Here is a 22,363-nt window from a genome sequence, read left to right on the forward strand (position 1 = left end):
GCTCTGGTTTCTGCGCTCGGGCTTTCACGGAGCAGACGGTCAGTGTGTGCACACAGTCTGAGAAGATTAGGCAGAGAGGGGCCTCCTTTGAAGGTGGCCACGCAGACGGCTAATTTGAGAGTGAATGGGCATTTTCTTTGGCCCGGGCTGCGGAGTATGCCTGGTTGGCTGGGCAAAGCTCTTTCTCTGCAGACTGAATTAAAAGAGAGTCTGGTGTGAGGAGCTGGAGCCCTGCCAGGCACTTATCCCCGGTGTGGGACGCTAATTCTGACCACTTGCTTAAGAGGAATGAGGCCCTCCACTCATTAAAAACAGAGATGCCTGCCCCTCGGTGCCCCATTTAGCAGTTTTCTCGACTATTCCCTGCACCTCAGACTCCACTTTCCTCACCACAAACCCACCATTCACTGTAATTATGCTCTTATTGTCACCCCACCTGCCCCCTCATTTAGCCTCTGTGGTTTTTCCAGCATCCAGAGGACTGCAGAAGATGGTGCACCCTCTCCAGCCCCCCCTTAGGGCTCTTAAACAGCCTCCACACCCATAGTGCCAGGGCAGATTAAGCCCCTCAGCGCTCTCTTTGGCTGGATCTCGGTGTTACATAAGCCCCGGGTGTCTCTCAAAAGCTCTCCCTGTCGTGTTCAAAAAGCAGAGCACGGCCAGCCGAGCACACAGGTGTTTACAGTGCAGCTCTGTCACAGGGGTGGATGGTCAGCTAAAGGCCTGCTGCTAATGCTTTGTGACAGTTCAGCATCTGAGACATGAGCGCACAGTATCCTCAGAGTGACTGAGGAGGAGTTTAACACTTAAAAACCCGAGACAGACATCACTTTTGAGAATCTCTCGATTGCTACATAACTATCTTCATTTTAATCACTTTTAAAAATGTATTTTTATCGAAAGGATTGCAATAATTTCTTTTCCAGGGATTATTTAATTAGAAAATTTACTCTATAAGAGAGAAAAAGAGAGAATTAAAAAACATCGGGGGAAATGTACAGAGAACACTAATACTAATTGTTCGAACTTTATATTTAAAATGATTTTTTTCTTTTTAATTTTAGCTTTTTTTTTTTAGTTTATTTCCTTCACATACTCCTCAGAAACATATTTACTGTATTTTGGAGTTACAAGCACATAAACGGCCTCCAAAGTCAGAATTATGAATGGGGAATCATTTTCTTTTATCATGCTTCAGGTAATTTTCTTGTACGTTTTGCAATTTTTCAAGTCATTTGTCGTTACGTTGCTCTCATTACCTTCTTTCTATGTTTCTGGAAAAAAAATAAACACAATTTGTTCAGGTTTCAGAGGGTTAAGGATGCTGGAGGTGGTGGTGTGAGACAGCTCGACATGAGTGATCTAAAAAGCCAGTTCATGCTGGTTGACCTTCAGATGTTCGCAGGTGAATCACTCTACCTGCCGCCCACAGAGAGGGAGAGCACTCCAGGTACTCTCAGAGGGGTCCGGCTCATGTTCAGTCCACTCAGCTGCACTTTTCTGGACTCGCAAAGGTCCAGTGTGTTTACTCTGAGTCACACGTTTTAAGTTGACACACTTAGCTCAGAGGCGGACAATACAGTTTCTAATCAGGCTGCGCGCACATTTCCCAGGTTGTTCTTATGCACTTCACTCATACATTTTGTATTTTTTTTTTTTTGTTTCTTTTTTCAAATTTTTAGGAATTTTCTTGTACTTGTGTTTTGTGTCAGTTTTTTTGTTGCTCATTACCCTCTTCCCACGTTTTTTTTAATATCAATAAATATATAAAGACATCTCGCTCTGGTTTCCAAAGGGTTGAATAAATAATTTCATTGTCTTTCCCATCTTTGCTGATTCCAAATGAATGATAATGTTTCTCCTTCTTTTCTGGAAATGTCTGATTTTTTCCTTCCTTTTATTTATTTATTTTTTTAATTTTCCTGTTCCATTTATTTTTATTTATTTTCTACATAAATATATGTATTTATTTATTTAGTAAGAAAATGTGTCAAAAATTAAACATTAATTTATTTTAAAATAAAAAAAAAAACAAAGAAAAACATTCGAAACAAAGTCCTGCACCTTGATACAAACTGGCCAATCACAGTGTATCATCAGCAAGCTCCAGCAAGGGTTCGATAACTACAAGGCTGTGCTTTATCGACTCTTATGCTATCGTGTCTGATTTTTTAAAAATTTTCAGGCTGGTGTTGTGGATTTCAAGCTTAACGTCGTGCCAGGAATACATGTGACAATGATACCGACTGGGCCCTGTTAGTAAATATTACATTTGATTGGGACTATTTTCAGCTGTGGATTAATACACAATAGTATTGGCAGGAGCAGTGTATGTGGGGTTGACTGGATATGAACACCAGTGTGTGTTCAAAGTAATGAAGGAACATTTCACCAAGTGCAACAATGCAGCTCACTGATGTGTGTGTAATAGTTTTTGGACAACAATGGACCTCTAGAGGAATAAAGAACAAATCAGGCTTCACAGTTTTGCTCTTTTCATTGGGTTTGTTGGCGATAAGAAAAACAGCGTTCGCCTCTTAGTTTCACATAATGAGCTGAAATGAGAGCCTCCTCCTGGTCTGGGAGCACAGAGGGGAGGATGTGCACATGGTTATTAATAAACACAGAGGCAGGCATACTGTTGGGTAATGTGGGTCAAACGTGCAGAGTGCACGTGAGGAAGCGAGGCAGAGTAAACCCCCTCCTCATGCCCTGACATTAAAGGGGGTGGAGGGGCATCTTGAATCAGCTCTGAGTCTGAAACGGCCTCTGGTCAGTCTGCAAGCGACGTGTGTCCTCGGCATGCTCTGGCTGCAAATACACAGAGGAACAAGACATGCACTTTGTGTTGCAAAGATGGGAATTGAGTTATTTAAGAAATGTCTTCGTAAAAAATCATTCTATCTAATGCAAACACACAATGATCCCGATAAAAGTGCTAGGTCCCAGTTTCCCACTTTGGAGGACAATGCTGCTTTCACGTGCTCTTTGGAAATATCGTGTTTACGAGTAATGAGCACATGAACGGCCCTCCAAGGTCGTTATTACGAGTGGGAAATTGGGAAATTTCAATGATATCCGAGTTGCCAAGTTGTGACGTTTGCGTGATGTTTCAGAGCAGCAGACATGGTGGAAAGCATGGAAACTATATCAGCAATTGACGGTAAAATTTCATTATTTTGTTCCTATCAGCTATCATTTATTTTCAGCAGTTGCACTTTTTAGTATCTGCATCTATTAGATGTACCAAGCATGCAAACTTTAATAAATAATTTCGAGAATAAGGTTAATATTATGAGATAGTTGTAATGTTACAAGAATGAAGTTGTAGTTTTACAAGTAAAAAATAGTAATTTTATGAGAATAAAGTTGTAATATTACGACAAAAAAAGTCAGAATTTTACTCCGACTTTATTGTCGTAATATTACAACTTTATTCTCGAAGTCTTCAAAAGAAAATCCTCAATGTGGCCCTGAAACAATATACTAACAGAGTTGCCAACTTGATGTCATAAATGCATAAACATGGCGGGCAAAAGTCAATATTTGGTCAATAATAAACGTATTTTTAATTCACATATTAGCTATCAATTTTTGACCACATGTAAAGTTTAATAGTATTAATGTTAACCACTGTCCATGGAGAGCGACCTAGATTTAACATAAAAATATATAAAAAATAAAATAATATACAAAAATATAAATAAACTCCTCTTTGTAGCTTCTGTTTTGTTCCCACTTCACAACCTCAAACCAGATGAAGACAACAAAGTCGGAGGAACGACTTCCCGACTCAGAAACTACGACCTTCAAACATCACATGAACGCAGCATAAGAAAAGTTACTGTTCTTCAAAAGACGAAACGTACGTGACAGACAGAGTACCGATGAACTCGCTCTAAAAACTCTGTGTGTCCCGATGTGCACTCAATGTTCTCCCAGCATGTTCTGTCATACTTTCTATTTAAAAGTCAGTCTGGGTCAAGTAATGTTCTTGCTCTCTCTTTAAGCTGCTAATTTTGGGGTTTATCAAACAAGAGTCAAAACTGCAGGATGTTTAGATGAGTCTCAGAGGACTCGAGGTCCACTTATTCTTCTGTTCTGGAGCAGATGAGTTTTCTAAGTTGAAATTGGACTGTAGATGTTTAAAAAAGAGCTTTCTAACACTACCTACAGTGATTTGGGATTCATTCATTCTCTTAATCTACAGTAAACATTGTTCAATATTTAATAAAGAAGATGATTCTGGTGATGGGTCATTGAAATATTTACCCCTCTCTCTCGAATGCTTTGTATTGGTCTGTTCAATAAAAGCAGAAATTCTTTAGAAAAAATGATCACGCAGCTTTGTTAGGCACTCGAGTCTGATTTCAGACCACTGATCTGATCTTACACTTTGGTAAAAGCAGTATAAATAGTTTTTAAAGAAATAAAAGAATTTTAAAATCAATATTTCAAATCAGTATTATTACATTTTTCAAAGGTAGCTGTGTAATAATTAACAATTCTGTCACGGTCTGCAGCTCACTTTTCCCAAAAAACGTATTAATTAGACGCCTGTAAATGAATGGGTAAATGTTTTTGAGGTCTCAACCCCACAATTCATTCAGTATTTGATTCATTCGTACCTGTAACGTTTCGAAAGTCTAGAAGAGACGCACAAATAAATCATTTTATCCCCCTTGAAGTTAGCTGAGTGCTAAACCTTAAGTTAGCCGGCCCAGCTCGTAAAGGTCTCTAGATCGCTGTATCCGGTTCTTTTTAATACATCCGTGGTTTAGCAAAGAAACAGTCCTGTTTTAACACTCGTAAAAACACAACTTGTTGTTTTTGTACTTTGGTTTCTGTACAAATTAAACAAAAAAGGAAATTATGTGTTAATTACTGAGCTTTAGATGTGCTGGTAGATGAATTTTGTTACTTTTGAACAGAGCCACGCTAAACGTTTCCCCCTGTTTCCAGTCTTAAAGCTAAGCTAAGGTTAAGCTGCTGGCTGCAGTTTTAAATTTACCGTACAGACATGAAAGTGGAATCAATCAGTCTAACTCTCGGCAAGAAACCAAAAATGTCAAACTACACTTTTTCATTTAATAAAGAATAAAGATGGTTTTCTACTTTCCTCAAAAATACAGTAAAAAGCTTCTTATGTTTCCTGAACTGTCCTTGGTCTAATCAATATAATACTGTCTTGTCATCACGTCCAAAAGAAAACACACCACCAAAACCAAGATCAGCTGAAAATACTCTGAAAATGATCCCGTCCTGGACGTTGATTTAAGTCGCACTGCAGAGCTGGAGCCCCCGGCAGATTAGCTCTGATTGAAGGTCCTGAAATTACCTCCAGACTCGGTCAAAAATTGGTTTAATGAAGGGCGGCTAATGGAGCAGAGAGCTATGCATGCATGTCATGTATCCATGCGTCCCATCATCAGCAGCGCTGGGAGCAGCCGGAGTTCATTTCTCGCTCCCTGGATTTTTGGATTTTTGTGGAATCAGTTCATGAAGAAGATGTTTTTTTCTAATCCTCTGATCTGATCCTGGTGTTTTCAGCGGGTTTTAGGTCAAGTGCTTCACAAGAAAAAGGGGTTTATCTGCAGCTGAAACATCTTTTCTTAGCCTCATTTCATTCGCATCCGCTCGTATCTTGTAGCGTGTTTTTTGTGAAATTCTTTTGCACAATTTGTTTCCCTTCATGATTAAGAGCTGCAAGTTGTTTCATCTCTTCCCGTCTACAGATGGCTGCTATTTGAATAGGCATGCAGAGCTTTGATCAGCAGATGCCATTCAAAACAAAGACAATAATCTGATGTACCATTTCAGTATTTAACCCTTTGAAACCTGAGCAAATTAGCTTGATTTCTTTCAAAAAACATGAGAGAGCATTGAGCAATTTAACAAGAAATGCTTACAAGAAAATAATAGGAAAATAAGCACACAAAAAACTGAGAGGGAAAATAAAATAAATAGATTTTATTTTTCCTTGTTTCTGTAAAATAATTTTAAATATATAAAAAGTATTGACATAGTTTTCTGGACATGTTTCCCACATTTTAAAATTGTATCTTAATTGGCTTGATTTCTTTCATAAACATGGGACACAAGTTAAAATGAATGAAAATTGTATAAAAATAAGTAGAGTTACATGAAAATTACTGGAAAATAAGCAAAAAAAGGGAGAAAAAATATAAAAAAAGAAAGTAAAAAAACTAAAATGACCTAACAAAAGTGCTCAAACATTACATTTTTTTTTCTGTAACATAATTAAGAGAATTATAAATATAGAAAGAAAGATTTTTTTGGTTTCAGACTGATTTTGATCCAGGTATAAAAGGGTTAACCGTGTAATGTTCCTCACCTGTTTCCTCTGGGAAAATAAATAAACTTGAGCTGTTATTTTTGACACTTTCTTTAATAAATCTAAGTCATGTTAGAAAGTAACAGCTACAGCGTTTAAGTATTTGGCAAAGTTTTAAGCGACTGTGCACGCATGTGCATCTGCATGCATTGGTGTCAGACTCATGCGTCCTAATTTTTCTGTGTTCTTCCCTCTTTTGGTGGAGCTGGCAGGCGACAGAGCCGCCATCATCTGGACGCAGTGACGCCTCGAAACACAAAGAGCCCCATTCAGAGACCTCAGCGGCCATATCCCACACCCACACGGTCGAGAGGACACCCAGAGCCATCCAGCACACAGCCTGGAGTCATTATGGGAAGCAATGTGTACTTACGCAGCAGTAAATCATTCACAGGAAAACATTGAGCAGAAAATGAAGGTTTGGAGAGGCAGAATGAGAGCAGGAGGATGGAACAAAAACCTGCTGATCAACAGGAGCTGTCTCCCTCCTGCTGTCTCATCTGCACTGATTTATGTTCATCAAACATACACAGGAATTATTCCCACAGCGTATGACAATAACTTCGGCTATCTGAGGACCTCAGGGGTCCACATGTGTAAAGTGAGTCTGGTGCCGGGAGGTTCCCTGGACCGGCCTGTCAGAGACGGAGGCGGCAGAGAGGCCCCGCATCACTGTGAGCTCAAAACAATGTTAAAAGAGGAATTTTGGGAGTATGACTACGCGTGTGAAAAACGTGGTATGAAACTTCTTTATGTCTCCAGAAGAAGCTGCGTGAAGTTTGACAAAATCCCTCAAGTTATGTCACTTGAGTCAGAAAACTGCAAGTTTGAAAATGGTAAAAAAATAAATAAACAAATAAAATAACAAATATGTTAGTGTGGAGCTGAGGCCCAAACACACATCTGACATCACAGACCGATATCGGCGACGAAGGCCGACTGTTGCATTGCCTCACATCCCAAAAACTGCAGCCAATGGCGACAATGAACGCTCTGCGCCTGCATGAGAAGAAAAAACTCTCCACACCAGCAGGCAACTATTTGTCACTAAAAAAGGGAAACCGAAGGACAAACAGGATGGATTCAAGATGGTATTCATCCAGTGAGCACATTAGCAACAACCTGACGCTGAAAGAACAAAGGAAGTGAGCTCACGAACAATAACACCAAAAATTACAATTGTTTCTGCTAAAGAGCTCAATGGCTAAAAAATAAATATATATATAAATATCAACTATTCATTAATTTTTAGAATTTTAACCCTTTAAATGCCATGTTTCTATCATGATGCCAATATGTTTTTAGATGAAAAAAAAGAAAAATTTTCAATTTACTACATGCAAAGTAGATTTTGTTCGATTATCAGCATATGTATTTATCCATATGCCAGTTTATAGTTTAAAAAAATCAATGATGTCATTCGGTGGACAATAGTAAAAATTACCAATTCCTATAGGCAAAAAGCCCAGAATGACACCTAGAAATAACACAATGCATGTTTTTATGCTTTGATGGCTGTGGGATCAAAAACTGCAGTTTGAATGAGTTTCAATGGTGCATTTTTTTGCAAAATGTAACAATTTTGTTTTCACAGTGTATTTTAGACTTATTGTAGAGGCTGAGCTGGAAATTCCAGGGTTAAACAAAAATACACAACTAAAATTTAAGCCATATACATGGACACAGCCAAAATTATTTTTAAAAATGTAGAATAAAAAACACGTAAAATGCACCAGTTAAAAGTAGTAAGGGTTAACTGAGCTTACGCAAAGTCAGTGTGTTCCTCTTGTTTTTGGAAACACTGGAACAAACATCTGTGTTTTAATCACTATGGACTCGTTAACTGCAGCAATAATGTCTCTGCGTTTTTGTCCATGTATTTTATATAGTTTTTATACTGATAGAGACCTTTGTGATGACACAAAATCAATCCGAACTGAACTGAATATATATAATATAGGAGGATACATGATGTGGGTGTGTATGATCATGTTTGTTTGATGTTTCATGCCTCTTATGGGAACTTGTTTCTGGCAAAAGGCGCCCAAGAGATTAATGAGATTCCCAAAGTGCAAAGATCCTTAATTCTTTAATGAGAGTGACTCCCGAGGTGAGACAAAATCTACTGTGCGGATGCAAAGGTTAAAAATCATCAAGGGCTGTGATATCAAACACACTGGCTCTTTTTATATTCCCACTCTGAACCGCTGCCTTTATATCATAAATCTGAGGTTTTATGTGGCTTCGCGGCGATGAAATACGACACTTGGAGCATCGATACGTCCTGCAGCAGCTCACAGTGCAGCACAATGCAGAGTTTTCTCACTCCTGAAAGCTGCTGATTCCACATGTAACCTCACACCACTGCAGGGCCACTGACTTCAGCCATGAAATATTCATGTGAAGATGTTTTCAAACACATTTGCATTTATTAAGAGTCACTCAGTCTAAATAATGGATTGTGTAATGTGACACTGGAGATGAGTCAGTGCATGAAAACTCAAAGAACCTCCCCAACTTTTAAACATAACGTCTTATCCGACACCACTTAATTATTAGAGGTTAAGGCTGCAGCAGGAGAGGAGGCCAAAGATCTCTAATTTTCTTACAAATTGTACTAAAAGATTTATATAAAAATCGAGTACACAGTGTTATTACACAGTGCTATTTTAGTCATTTATCAACTTATTTATTTACTTATAAACCCTTTTTTACATGATTGAAAGGTATTTATTTTGTTTTTGTATGTTCATACAAACCAATAAAAAGAGAATTAAGAAAAGGAAATTAAACATTTTCTCTTTTATATGCATGACTGTGCACCGTCTTGCTTTCACATATCTCTAAATCACACAGACATCTGGGACAAATTGTTAAAAATACTACTGAAGCCTACAGACAAAGTTAAATAAAATGCAATGTCTGCAGACACTTGTAAATAAGGTCAGCGATATTGTCTGTGGAGGTTTTTATATTATGTATAAAGTACACGCTGCCCCCTGCTGACCAAACACAAAAACACAGACAAAAAGCTGCATCACAAGCAATTTACTATCAAAAAAGTATCTCATTCAATAAATCATCTTTGTACAAAAAGTCAGTAGAGAGCACACTTTAGTTATGTGCAAGTGCTTCCTCGTAAGAAGACAGTGCCAAAGTGTTTACCATGAAATAGTAAACCTTATCAGCATCACAGTATTTTTTTTGTGAAATTGAGGAACACTTTAACAGAGAATTCAGTATTAAAGGGCCAGTTCACCCCAAATCAAAAACACATTTTCCCTCTCACCTGTAGTGCTATTTGTTTTAATGTGTGTTGGAGATATCAGCTGTAGAGATGTCTGCCCTCTTTCTAATATAATACACTCCCACCAGGATGTTGCGAGGTTGTGATTTCAGCAGTTAATGCAAATTGAGCCACCCCCTGTACTTTCACTGCCTCCACTAAAAAACAAGCAAACATTGAAACATGCATCACAATTTTTTTTAGAAAAGCTAAAGTGAAATCAGGCATTTTAGAAAACAGCCCCTGAAATCCTGGAGGGACTGACAGATGCATGCTTCCTTCTGCATGTTTATATGGTGGGTACAGTTTTGTAGAAAGAAAATAGTTTCTACATGAGGTCTTTGGATTATCTTGAGTAATCGGGTCATGATCTCTGGAAAGCGACATTGCTGTTGAGTTTATCAAATGTGTTTTTTGGCGCTTTGAGCACCACAAGCTGAATGCCATCTATTTCTACTATACTGGAGAGAAGGCAGACATCTCTACAGCCGATATCGCAATTACATATATATATATATATGTGTAGTTTTGATTTTAGGGTGAACTGTCCCTTTAATGAACAGTAATAGCTGCATGGAAAAGCTTAATTACACTTCAGCATCATTAAGTCACATACTTGTTGAGCCATCCTTCTGGATATTAACTATACGTTTGATTGTGAACAACAATCAGAGCTGTTATCTCATATTTATGGAAATCATTTTGCATTCTTTCAACGATTGTTCAGCTTAGTTGAACCCCGCGTTACGGACGTAACACTTTCTCATCATCATCCTCTTTTTCCAACCTTCAAATGTAAATACTGAAGCGGTGATCCACGCTGCCGATGAATTATACTGTATTATTGTTCCTTCTGCATACTTCCATTCCCAGTTGCAGGAGTCTTAATAGCTCGTGGAGTCTTTGTCGTTTTGGCCACTTTGTCTTTTTTACCCTCCTGTTTCTTTCCCGCCACCTCTTTTCCCTCTGCTTCCTCATTTTCCAGCTTGACAGTGACCTTCCTCAGCTTATGTTTGCCCTTCATGGGAGTTGCGAAAGTGAGCGAGGACTTGATGAAATCCAGAGGGAAGATGCCCACGTCTCCGTCAAAGCGGTTCTTGGTCACCTGCAGGGACCTGCGGCCGGGACTCGTCACCAGCTTCTTCTCCTGCAGGATGAGGACGTTATCGGCCTCTTGGCTGGCCTGGAATTACAGAGTGTCTCAGTTACGTTGAATTACCGCAGTTTTTGCAAAGAGGGTCAGGACGTATGTATATAAGTATTTAATAAACTAAAATGTATTTTCATAAGAACATTAAATCAATGAATGTGTTTGCAGGAGAAAGTGTCCAATGTGAGATATTTGCAGATGATGCAGTTCTGTTGCCTCAACACACAATGACCTCCAGCATGAACTGGGGCAGTTTGCAGCCCAGCGGGAAGCCGTTGGGATGAGAGTCAGCACCTCCAAGTCTGAGGCTATTGTTCTCTGCAAGAAAATGATGGATTGCTACCTCTGGGTTGGGAGAAAGTTGCTGCCCCAAGTGAAAAAGTATTTTGATGTCTTCTTCACAAGGGTGAGGTAGTTTGGGCAGGTGATTAGGGTGCTTCCTGAGCGACTCATGTTAGAGGTTTTCCAGGCACAGTGAAATGATAGCAGCCCCAGAGGTAGAGCCAATACACGTTGGAGGGCTTATTTATCTCATCCTGCCTGAGAACGCCTCAGAGTCCCCCTGGAGGAGCTACAAAGTTGTGCTGGGGAGAGGGACGTCTGGAGTACTTTGCTCAGCCTGCTGCTGCCCCCACAACTCAGATGAAGCAGATGAAGATGGATGGATGGATTGATGGATGAAAATGTAGTCAGGCAGGGTATCCAGGTGTATTTATATGTGGCAGCTCACCATAATTTACGACATTTGCCACCACATATTGATTTAACTGTAAACGCTGAGTCAGGTTATGTGCAGCAGTGAATCTCATTTTACTGTCCTTGAGTAAATAAGGATCGGGAATTTTTTTATAAAAGTGTAATATGTATTAGCGTATCTGATTTTCCATTTTGTGTGCGCGGCCTGTCAACCACACATTTTATTTATTTGTTTTCACCCGTTTTTTTTAAAATTCATGGATCATAAGAAATTGCAAAATAAATCCTACTTAAGCTAATTTTTGTTCTTTTTCTTTTTTACAAAAAAATATTACCTCTCTCTCCTTTTCATCTTTAAAATAATAAGAGTATTATATGTATTTTTTATTTTTAATGTTGACTTTATTTTATCTTTTATTTATTTATTTATTTATTTCCCCACTGAGGCCTTGGGCGGTCTCTCTATTCAGCTTGTGTATGTTTGTTATAGTTCTGTAAACTTTTTTTTCAAGTGTTGGGAAAAAAGTTTACAAAATTGTAAATTAAATTGTTTCTATAAATAAATAAACTTCTGAAACTAATTCTATTCAAGTGTATTCTCTGCACATTTTTATGTAAAACACATGTGACAAGTTTTCTCCGTCTTACCTTTGCCGAACCAAAGATGGACGCAGTTTGCAGCTCTCGGTCGTCCTCCTCTTTCCTGGGGTGGATGATCAGAGTGACGTGGCAGCTGCTGTTGGTGGCAAACTTCCTGAACGCTCCGATGATGTGATCCTGCACCGCAAACCTGGACCACATCATAAAACATCATTTAGCTCCATATTTGTGGTGGTCAGTGTACTTAAAGAATATCACGCCTCATGAAACAGGTGTTGGTGCAGTATTTCTTAAACATAACTCACTTGTCCACTGAGAGGTTTTCCTGCCCCATCATGAACTGCAGGTTGTCGATGATGACATGGTTGATGTCATACATGTAGACAGCATGCTGCATAGTGTCCAGCACCGTCCTGCAGACACAGAAATATGTGAAATCTTCTGCAATTAAAGCTGCACTCGTTGGCTCCTCGAGGCCGTTTCAAAGCACTGTCGTAGGACTTTTGTGTGTCATCTTCTACATGCCAATACTTTTGCTAGTCTTTTAATGGTCTTGTTTTTATGGTTTACTTATAACTTTTATGAATATACTTTTTAGTGCTCCCTTGTGGTAACTTTAGTATGTGTTTAATGTTGTTTATTTTGGAGTTGTATGTTTTGATTTTGTATTTTTCTTCCATGTTGTCTGTCTGTTACTTTTGTTGCTGCCTGTCTTGGCCAGGACACTCTTGAAAAAGGAGATTTTTAATTCAATTTCAATTCAATTTTATTTATAAAGCCCATTTTCAAAAATCACAATCTGCCTCAGAGGGCTTTACAGCATATGACATTCCTCTGTCCTTAGACCCTCACAGCAACTACGGAAAAACTCCCAAAAAGTGGCCCTCGTTAAATAAATAAAAAAATACTTTTGATTTGCCATGTTTATAGTAAATCTTCCCAGTATTTTAGACAAGTTTTTCAGCTTTAAGGCTGCAACTAATGATCATTTTCATTCAAATATTTTGACAGTTAATTTGTTTAATTGTTTGGTGAAGGAGATGTCAGAAAATAATCAAGTCTTTAAATAAACCCAAAGATATTCAAGTTATAATGAAAAAAAGCATGAAATCCTCATATTGGAACCAGAGAATGTTTGATATTTTCCTTTAAAATGGCTTAATCAGTTAAGTGATGTAAGTCAATTAATAGACAAATCTATTTGTCGGTTAAAAATTGAAGCTCTTTTTAGCTTAAATTCTGTGAAATATCGATGAATTTAAAGCAAACGCTGATTGATCCAGTTGACTGACTTGATCTCTTTCTGCCCGACACTGACGATAAGATGCACATCATGCCGACTGAGATTGAAAAGAAATCAGTCTGTATCTAACGAATAACTGACGAGACTTACTTGATGTTCTGCTGTCCGTGGAAAGTCATAAAGTAAAGAGGAAGCTCCTCAAACTTGTCTGCCCAGAAGTCGTACTGCTCCAAGTTTTCCTCCAGCCGCTGCATGGCAAACTGCGTCAGCATGATCTTCGCCAGACGCACGTTGTTGATCTCAAAGCTGCCCCACAACGTGTTGACGCCCTGCATGCAAAGGTCCAGAGCAACCTCGCTGATGAAGGTGGTCTTCCCACTGCCTGTAGGACCTGGGATACAAAAAGAAATACATATGAAGACTAATGCATAAGCTATTGTGAACTGTGGACAGTGGATATGTACAAACGTTTAAAGCTCAATGTTTCGTGATGCTATAAAAAGGTGTGTTTATGTCATTATTAACCAGGACTTTATTTCTGATTAAAAAGGCACAAGCCCCATCTCACAGTGTTTGCAAAAGCAGAATGTAATTTGTGTAATTCAGAAAAAGTTTAAAAAATAAGGAGTTATTCATTGGCCCACGCTACAACCTTTCATCTAGTTCCATGAAAATCTGGCTAGTCGTTTTTCCCGAAATCTCTCTGACAAACAAATTAAACTGAAAACATAGGGGTCAAGCGATATTGTTTTTTTCAGGGCCGATACCGATTATTAGTTAATCATACCAATAACCGATATCTGGAACCGATATGCATTTACAACAAAAATAAAATATTTCTGTAAATATTTAGAATATGGTATATAACAAATTCTGACACAAAAAATTGTTAAAATTCCTTCAGCAAATGTTTGATAAAAACTGAAACTTTCATCACATACAGCAAGTTCCCAGCAACTTTTTTTATAAAGTTAAGTGGAAATTTAAGGAAAAAATTAATAAAAAATAGCTTCCTACGGTTTAACAATGTAAAAGTTGCTCCCATGCTGACACTTTCTTTGCACTTTTTAATTAATTAATTTCATCAGCAATCATTAAAATAAAACGGCAACACAGGTAATCGGCAAAATGCCAAATATAACAATAATAATCGGCCAGACTCCTAATAACCTCCTTGGCAAAAGGTAATGATTATAACTTGAGAAACACAGCATCACAGATTGTGCAGAACAGAAACATCATGTTTCTTACCTGTGAAAACAGTCAGCTCTCCTTTGCGGTGACCCTTCATGATCCTGTTGAGCTCCGGAAACCTGGTCCACTTGACTCCGGCCACCTGCTCCGTGTTCATCAGCTCCCCGTACACGTCCTCTCTGAGCTGCTTGAAGGACACGATGGACTTGTGGGCCGCTGGGATGGAGGACTTGATGATCTGGCTGAAGTTCTTCCCCTGAGCCAGCGCCTCCATGGGACACGGCCTGAACTCCCCGGGCCGCACCAGCGAGCAGCGCCGCAGACCCAGCTTCCGTGAGAAGATCTTTGACGCCTCCCAGGAGCGGATGTCGCCCCCGAGCCACAGGGTCACCCGTTTGAACTGTTCCAGGTAAGGCAGCAGGATGGGCGGGAGGCAGCTGACCCCGCGGGGGAGAGCCACGCTGGGGAGTCCGGTGGCCTGGCTCACTGCCAGAGTGTCCAGCTCGTGTCCAGTCAGCACCACCTCCGCGTCCATACGGCCCACCAGCGGGAGGCCGAACAGGTTGTAGTAAGAGTTACTCTTTGGGACCGTAGCTTCATTATACGTCACTTTGTCCGTGTTTGAGCTTTGAGCGGAGAGGAGCTTCACCCCCTTCAGGGAGGAGTCGGGTCCGCCAAACCACGGGAAAACCAGACTCTTTGTGGGCTTGAAGAGATGCACGCCAAACTTCTTCAGTGTTGCATTAGAGACCTTTGTGATCTAAAACAAAACATTCATAAACATTATCATCATCCTGTGAGGAGAATAGTCTGTAGGTGCGTTTAATGGTGATTATACTCTTTAAAAAAAAAAAAAAAAAAAAAAAAAACTTAACTGTCATTCATTAAACTTTTTCATATTTGTATTTGATTAAGTGTTTTGGTATGTTTGTTTTTACTTGCGCATTTTATGTATTTTTATTGACTATTTATTTTGTTGATTACTTTTGTACAGCACTTTGATCAGCCTTGGTTGTTTTTAACTGTGCTATATAAATAAATTTGACTTTGACCTTTTAAAACACTGCTGTTTGAACTTGACTGCTGCATTATATTCTCCTCTGACCTTTGCAGACTGCAGATTTAATTATTTTTTACGTTTTGTTACTTAAGAAAAAACGGAAAAACGGAAAAATTCGAAAATACTCTACACCTCCAATTTCCTTAATAAGAGTGAGAGAAGATCGACACATAACAAGATTTAAAAACTTATAATATATTATATTTGTATTTACCTCGTTCAGATTTCCCTGTTTTTCAGTGATTGTAGTGTAGATGTGATGGTGTAAGTTTTTCCTTTGATCATTCTGATTCATAACAAAAAGTTTCTTATAAAATGTGGTAAAACTATCACTGAATCCCACTGAGCAGTACCTGGAACATGGTCTTAATAAGCTGAGCCTCGTCTTCAGGGAGGTCAGTGAAGGGCACGGAGCTGGACCAGATCCTCTGCACCTCCCTCTGCTCCCTCTCCCTCTCATCCTGCTCCTCCGCGGTCTCCGGGTATCCCAGCAGCACACGGGGGCTGAGGGAGTCCTGCTCCTCCTTCTGCATCACCTCCAGGCAGTCCTGCAGATCCTCCCAGTTCCCCTCCACCAGCGTGTCCTTACACAGAAACTGCCCCGTGGTTTTGTCGATGAACAGGGAGAAGCTGTCCCCCCTGGAGGACGGCTGGACGAAGATGCTGGGGATGTGGAGGCAGCTGTATCCATCGTGGAAGGGGACGTCTTTGGAGCGCAGGTACTGTTTGATGTCTGTGACTGTGACGGGGCTCACAAGAAACTCCACTGTGGATGTGGCATCCTTTTTATAAGCCCAGGTCCCGCTGTGTGCCAGGAAATAGCCTGTACCCAACGGCTGTGAAGCACATGGAGGTCTATGAAGGAGTCTGTGGGAGAAAGGTCTCACACAGAGGGGAGGACAGTGTCTCTGGTGGAGAAACTTTTGGGCTGCCACCTGCCTGACACAGGTGGTGCCCCTAAACAGCAAACTCCTCCACATGAGTTACCTGGTTAATACAGTCAACCTGCAACAGACATATAAAAAGCATGAAAACACCACAGAAAAGCCACAAAGAAATGTCTCGGCTTGGTTGACCTACGCTAATGTTGGTCAAAGACACACAGCGAGGCAGACAACGGTCATTTCCTGATTAAACGGACATTAATTATCGGAGAGAATTCGCCTGAACGTGCGTGAAAGCATTAACTTTAAATATATCAAGTTTAATTTAAAAAATAAACATAGAAAATTCAACTTACTTAGCCTCTTTTGTCTGCCCTCATCTTGCACCATGCTCCTCCAAACCCGGGCTTTTCGGTGCGACTTCAAAACAAGTCCGTGTGAAACTTATGGCGAAAAGTTCCGAACTGCGTCACAGTATAATCCGTAATGATAATGCGTAATAAAAAATAAAATAAAAACTCGTGGTATGGTATGTTATAGACTACAAAATGTGTATTATAGTATGCCATACAATGTCGTAAAGTTATAATAATGTAGTATGTTATAACTTGAATAAAATAATATTTTATGAAAGACAAAAAATGCCATAGAGTAGCATTTTATAAAAAATAAAAAAAATGTCATAGAATAATGTGTTATCAAAAAATTGTGGTATAGTATGTTATAAAAAAAATAAATAAATAAAATAATAAATAATAAAGCATGGTAAGAAAAAAAATTAAAAAGTCATAGTACAGTATTACATATATATATAATTTATTTATTTTTTTAAGAAATGCCATAGAATAGTATGTTATAAAGAGTTTTAGTATAGTATGTTATACAAAAATGTCTTAGTACAGTATGTCATAAAAAATATAAAATGCCATACTGCAATAAGAAAAAAAGAAATGTCATAGAAAAGTATGTCATACAAAATTGTAGTACAGAATACCATAAAATATAGAAACGTCAAAGCATAGTATTTCATAAAAATATAAAAATGTCAGTGTATATCATTTATACGTCATATAAATATAAAAAAAAATCATAGTACAGTATGACATAAAAATATTTTTTAAATCATACCACAGTATGACATAAAAATATTTTTAAAAAAATCATAATACAGTATGTCATAGAAAGTAATAAGAAACATCATAGTATGTTATTAAAAATATATTTTAAAAATATCATAGTACAGTATGTCATAATAATAATAATAATAAACTTTATTACAGACTCAATGGTCCAGATAAGAGCAAGACAACACATACAAAAGATATAAAAGACACATAGAAGTACCATACACAACATATTCACAATGCAATAAGATCACTTAATAAAAAAAGTAAATAAAAAATCCCCAACACAACAGAAAGTTATAAGAAACATCATAGTATGTTATTAAAAATATATTTTAAAAATATCATAGTACAGTATGCCAATGGAAAAAGTCGCAAAACTGTCATAATCAATTTTAACTTTCAAAATGTTATAAATATGCGTAAAATATACTGTTTACCTTTTTTAAAAAAAATGCATTCATGCTTTTGAGTTGCTCGCGGAACGCTCGTGCGGCTCGTGCCGGTTATACGTTGTAGTTCCGGAGGGACCTTAACACCGACGGACCGGGGTTCATACATGCCCGTCAGCTCGTCCTCTGTGAACGTTTTTGTGAAGTTAACGTTAATTTTAACGCCGTCTTTATTGAAATATTACGTATCGATAACCGTCGGTGCAGGATGACGTCCAGAGGGACACCGAGCCGCTTCCTCCAGAGTGTCCTCCAAAACGGAGTCGGTCGGTACGTCTGCCAGCTGAAGCGAGTCTCCGTCATCTTCTCCAAAAACGCTCAGAGCTCTTTGGGAGTCAGGTAAACAAAAACATAAATATACTTTAATATGGAAATATTATTCACAAGTGAAGTGTCCTACTGTATTCTTTGATCCTTTTACTGTGTGAAGCGTCTTTTAGTTTCTTGAAAAGCGCTCTATAACTAAAATGTACTATTATTATTGTTATTGTTATTTTTATTATTATTATTATTATTATTATTATTATTATTATGTTTTTCAGGGAGTTTATTGAGGAGGGGGTGGTGGATTATGCAAAGAAGAACCCTTCAACCGTCGTCTATGTGTCTCCTCAGTCCTGCAGGATCCCCAAAATAGTTGCAGAATATTGTAAGTACTCATGACTTTTCATGTTTTTTCCCCTCATTATAACACGATTTATTTACATATATAATATTGCTTTATTTTAAAGCTTCTGAATAATTCCTAGACAGATTCTTGGAAATAATTTTACATTAATAACAGAGGGGAAAAAATGAAGAGATACATTTTTTAAACAATTATATTAGTAAATACAGTTGTATTGAGTTTAGAAGCTTTATTAATTTCCAGATAAATGTTTTTTCAAGAACTGCAACAAACACAAGTAAACATCTATTTATTCCTGTATTAAAAAACTGTCTCTATTTTATTTATAAATCGCACCAAAGTACATAATAATTATGATCACATATCAGCTCCTTTTATATTAAACTTAATTATGGGAATACAGTAAAATACAGTGTTTCCATATTAATAGTCATTGCATTCATGAACTGTAATTTTCATTTATTTATAGTTTTAAGTACATAATTCAGTTATTTTATTTCAGAGCAGGATAATCTGATTAGAAAAACCGGATTAGTTATTATCAGTTATTATCATTAGTTTAATGCTCATGTTCTGTTATAAAAAGCTGCCAGTTCATTGTGTTTTTCAACGAGCTGTTAGTTTTAATTCCATTTTTTGTTTCTTGTGTATGAAATTTTTATACTGAGTGTTTCTTCTTTTTTATCTTTTTGCTGTTGTCTTGGCCAGGATGTCCTTGTAAAAGAGTTTTTTTCCCCAAGTATTGTTTTATTAATCCTCTAAATTATTGATATTGGAAATACAACTTTCGGTAGCCTACTAGAATAATAAAATCAATTGCAAGAATTGAAACATTTTTGCAACGATAAAGATGATTTATTTTTAAAATTATTTTTATGTAAGTAAAATAAATTCTAAATCTCAATGGGAATGGGAATTCTCCCAGTAATTAAGGTGAAATAATAATTATTTAAATAAAGAGAATAATTCAGTCAGTGTCAGAACTGCATCCCAAGGACTCTTGGTACATACATTAAAACAAAACAAATACAACAATAACAAAAAAGGACAAAATCCCTTTTTTTATCAAAAGTGTGATATTAGTATAAATGTAAACAAAGTTCTGAAGTAAAATGTCATTATAACATACCTAAACATCATAAAATATCAAAATGCTGCTTGTGTAATTTCACAGGTGTGTTTTACAAGCTTTAAGGTCAAGTTCAGGACTATGATGATGCATTTTTGGTGAAGTTTAAGCTCTGTGGTTTTTCAGTAATTGCATCCAAAACATGAAAAGTGAATTTAGTGTACAGTAGTCATGTGAATTATGTTTGTTACTAACTCCGAGATACTGCAGGGGGCGGTATGACTCTGTTTTTGCTAAAGACCTGTGTTCAGGTAAAAGTGAAGTGCCGCTGGGGTTTTCAAATGACTTTGTCAAACAGAATCGTCTGTTCTTGTTGACACTGTTACAGTTCACACTCAGCAGGTTTTTCAGTAAGTAAAGTGTCTCCTTTTTAAGTCACTCAGACTTATTTGTTTATTCTTTTTTCCTCCCACAGTGAACGGCAACGTCAGAGAAGAAATCGTAACAAGCAAAACGTCTCAGCAGATTTTAGAGCTTCTGACCAAAATGACCAACCAGTCCGGCCTGGACATCATCCGCATCCGCAAGCCCTTCCACACAGACAGCCCCAGCATCCAGGGCCAGTGGCACCCGTTCACCAACCGGCCGCCGTCCATCGACCCCATCAGACCACCGAAACAGGACGCCCAATAAGGACTAGTTTAACCCTTTGAAATGTGGATCGACATCAGTTTTGTTGTGGTGCGATGAACTGATTTTCACAAGCATTTAAACCTTTGAAACCCAGAGTGAGCTGGTCAATTCTTCAGAAATAAGAAAGACAATTAGCAATTTCACAAGAAATGTCTCAAAAATTGGGAGAAAAAAAAGGAAAAAGTGACAAAATAATGATGTAAAAATGAATTTTAAAAAGAGACAAAGAGAGGAGAAACCAATAAAAAATTATCCAAAGAAAAGAGTTTTTTCATATATCATTTTTTACTTTCACTTTTTAACAGTATCTTGCTATTTTTTGGTGATTTCTTCTTCAGTTGCTCATGGCCTTCTTCCAGTGTTTTTCAAGATATCAAGTTTCAAAGGGTTAAAATCAGAATTAGGGCTTAATGCCAGATTAGATTGGCTTGAATTCTTTCAAAAACATGGGAAGAAGGCAATGTGCAACATAAGAAAAAATCACCCATAATCGAGTAAGAAATGAGTAAAAAGTTACAAAAAAAGCTACCCTGAAAATTAGCAAAGCAAAAATAAAAAAATTAAAAAAGGGATAAACAAACAAGGAAACAACCAGAAAAATAGTGTAATAATAATTCTGTACCATAACTTATTATAATAATTATAAATAACTAAGTGACTAAATAACATTTTGGACACATTTTGCTAGATTCAAAATCTACTAACAAGGAAATTGCAGGAAATTTCTTGTCGATCCCTCGTTGTCTTTTATTCTGTTTTCAAGAAGAAATCAAACCACTTTGCTCAGGGGTCAAATGTTTAAATACCTGGGAAAGGTGTCTGAATGCAGCATAAGGGTTTAAGTAGTCCTCATGTTTGCAGGGATTTGCTGGATATTTCTGCACTGTCGACTGAACGTTTTTCACCATCCTCCTCAGAAAAGTGCACACATTACCAGCTCTGAATGCCACATTTGAATAGACTCTACATGAATCCACCAGAGGCTTGTTAGCTGGAAAATAACTGTGTGACTCTCAAGGCTATTTGAAGATTTATGTGCAGAGCAACTTTGTATGAAATAAAAGAGATTATTGTGCAAATGCTGGTGTTTAAATTTAGACTTTTTTTGAGTTTTAACAGCTTGTCAGAAGATCAACAGAGCAAAACCTACTGCACTTAAAATACTTCACAGACACACATCAAAAGATCACCTTTTTTATTTTCATGACACAGGAGGAATGTACACATTTTTACAGTTTAATACTGATAAGATTTCCTCGTTTTGCAAACTCAAAACGATCCAGTGCTTAAGTGAACATGACAGATGGTTGTGTGATAGCTTCAGGGACAAGTGTTAACCTTCAGCGCTGAGAGTTGCCCTCTGCATCCACTGTAAGAGCAGCAGAAACTCCTTCAGTCTGTGATTTGTTCAGATTCAACAAGGCGGATGTTGGCAGAACTCCTCGTTGCCTTCTTTGCACCCTAAATTCATCATTTTTGACTGCAAAAGGCATGAAGCTTGACCCTTTCTTTCCTTCCACATGTGATCTCTGTGTTCTTCTCAACAAAAACAATACAACCAAGTACTCGGCAGTACATGAATACCAATAAGCATGAACGTGAAAGGTGCCCTCAGGACAGATTGCTAGTTTCTGTTGATAGATTGATCCGAGTCCGCTGGCATATATAGCTGCGGCCTGCAGGAAATGATTTGGCTATCTGTGAGAATTTATGTAGAATAGGAGCGTGAGATGACTGCAGAGGATGGTGATGAGAGAGACAGTGGAGCTGAGCTCTGCAGCGTGATATTGGTGCTGATTTCAGTCATTCTCTCCCAAATATCTGCACTTGAGTAAGAATGTGGACGCACACTCTCTTTAAATTAGTCTCCGACATACAGACTGCTGTTCCTGTTTTAAATCATGAACTGCTACAGCAATAAAAGTGGGG

General features: G+C 37.9%; 2 protein-coding genes across 3 annotated transcripts; one reads left to right on the plus strand and one right to left on the minus strand.

Annotated features, from left to right (window-relative positions):
• Positions 1-2,200: 2,200 nt before the first annotated feature.
• Positions 2,201-16,887, minus strand: twnk (twinkle mtDNA helicase). 2 transcript variants are annotated; one of them, XM_042508568.1, is made up of 7 exons: positions 16,825-16,887; positions 15,938-16,589; positions 14,582-15,284; positions 13,481-13,721; positions 12,393-12,500; positions 12,136-12,277; positions 2,201-2,811 (listed from the first exon to the last, which is right to left on the minus strand). In XM_042508568.1, exons 2-7 carry the CDS (start codon positions 16,562-16,564, stop codon positions 2,746-2,748), a joined length of 1,887 nt encoding a protein of 628 aa, XP_042364502.1. In that variant the 5' UTR covers positions 16,565-16,589; positions 16,825-16,887; the 3' UTR covers positions 2,201-2,745. The 2 variants fall into 2 exon arrangements, with proteins under 2 accessions (XP_042364502.1, XP_042364501.1); XM_042508567.1 differs by lacking the exon at positions 2,201-2,811 and adding an exon at positions 10,133-10,824.
• A 1,237-nt stretch (positions 16,888-18,124) lies between these two features.
• On the plus strand, positions 18,125-20,558 carry mrpl43 (mitochondrial ribosomal protein L43). The gene is made up of 3 exons (XM_042507566.1): positions 18,125-18,383; positions 18,587-18,693; positions 20,217-20,558. Exons 1-3 carry the CDS (start codon positions 18,253-18,255, stop codon positions 20,432-20,434), a joined length of 456 nt encoding a protein of 151 aa, XP_042363500.1. The 5' UTR covers positions 18,125-18,252; the 3' UTR covers positions 20,435-20,558.
• Positions 20,559-22,363: the final 1,805 nt, after the last annotated feature.

Source organism: Plectropomus leopardus, chromosome 19 (genome assembly GCF_008729295.1).
Source record: "Plectropomus leopardus isolate mb chromosome 19, YSFRI_Pleo_2.0, whole genome shotgun sequence".
Lineage (NCBI taxonomy): Eukaryota > Metazoa > Chordata > Actinopteri > Perciformes > Serranidae > Plectropomus > Plectropomus leopardus.

Coding starts and splice junctions, on each gene's coding strand:
- twnk (XM_042508567.1), bottom strand. CDS start 16,564: ATGTGGAGGAGTTTGCTGTTTAGGGGCACCACCTGTGTCAGGCAGGTG. Junction 12,501..13,480: donor CACGGACAGCAGAACATCAA/GTAAGTCTCGTC, acceptor CTGTGTCTGCAG/GACGGTGCTGGACACTATGC. Junction 12,278..12,392: donor GAAAACCTCTCAGTGGACAA/GTGAGTTATGTT, acceptor GATGTGGTCCAG/GTTTGCGGTGCAGGATCACA.
- mrpl43 (XM_042507566.1), top strand. CDS start 18,253: ATGACGTCCAGAGGGACACCGAGCCGCTTCCTCCAGAGTGTCCTCCAA. Junction 18,384..18,586: donor CAGAGCTCTTTGGGAGTCAG/GTAAACAAAAAC, acceptor TATGTTTTTCAG/GGAGTTTATTGAGGAGGGGG. Junction 18,694..20,216: donor CAAAATAGTTGCAGAATATT/GTAAGTACTCAT, acceptor TTCCTCCCACAG/TGAACGGCAACGTCAGAGAA.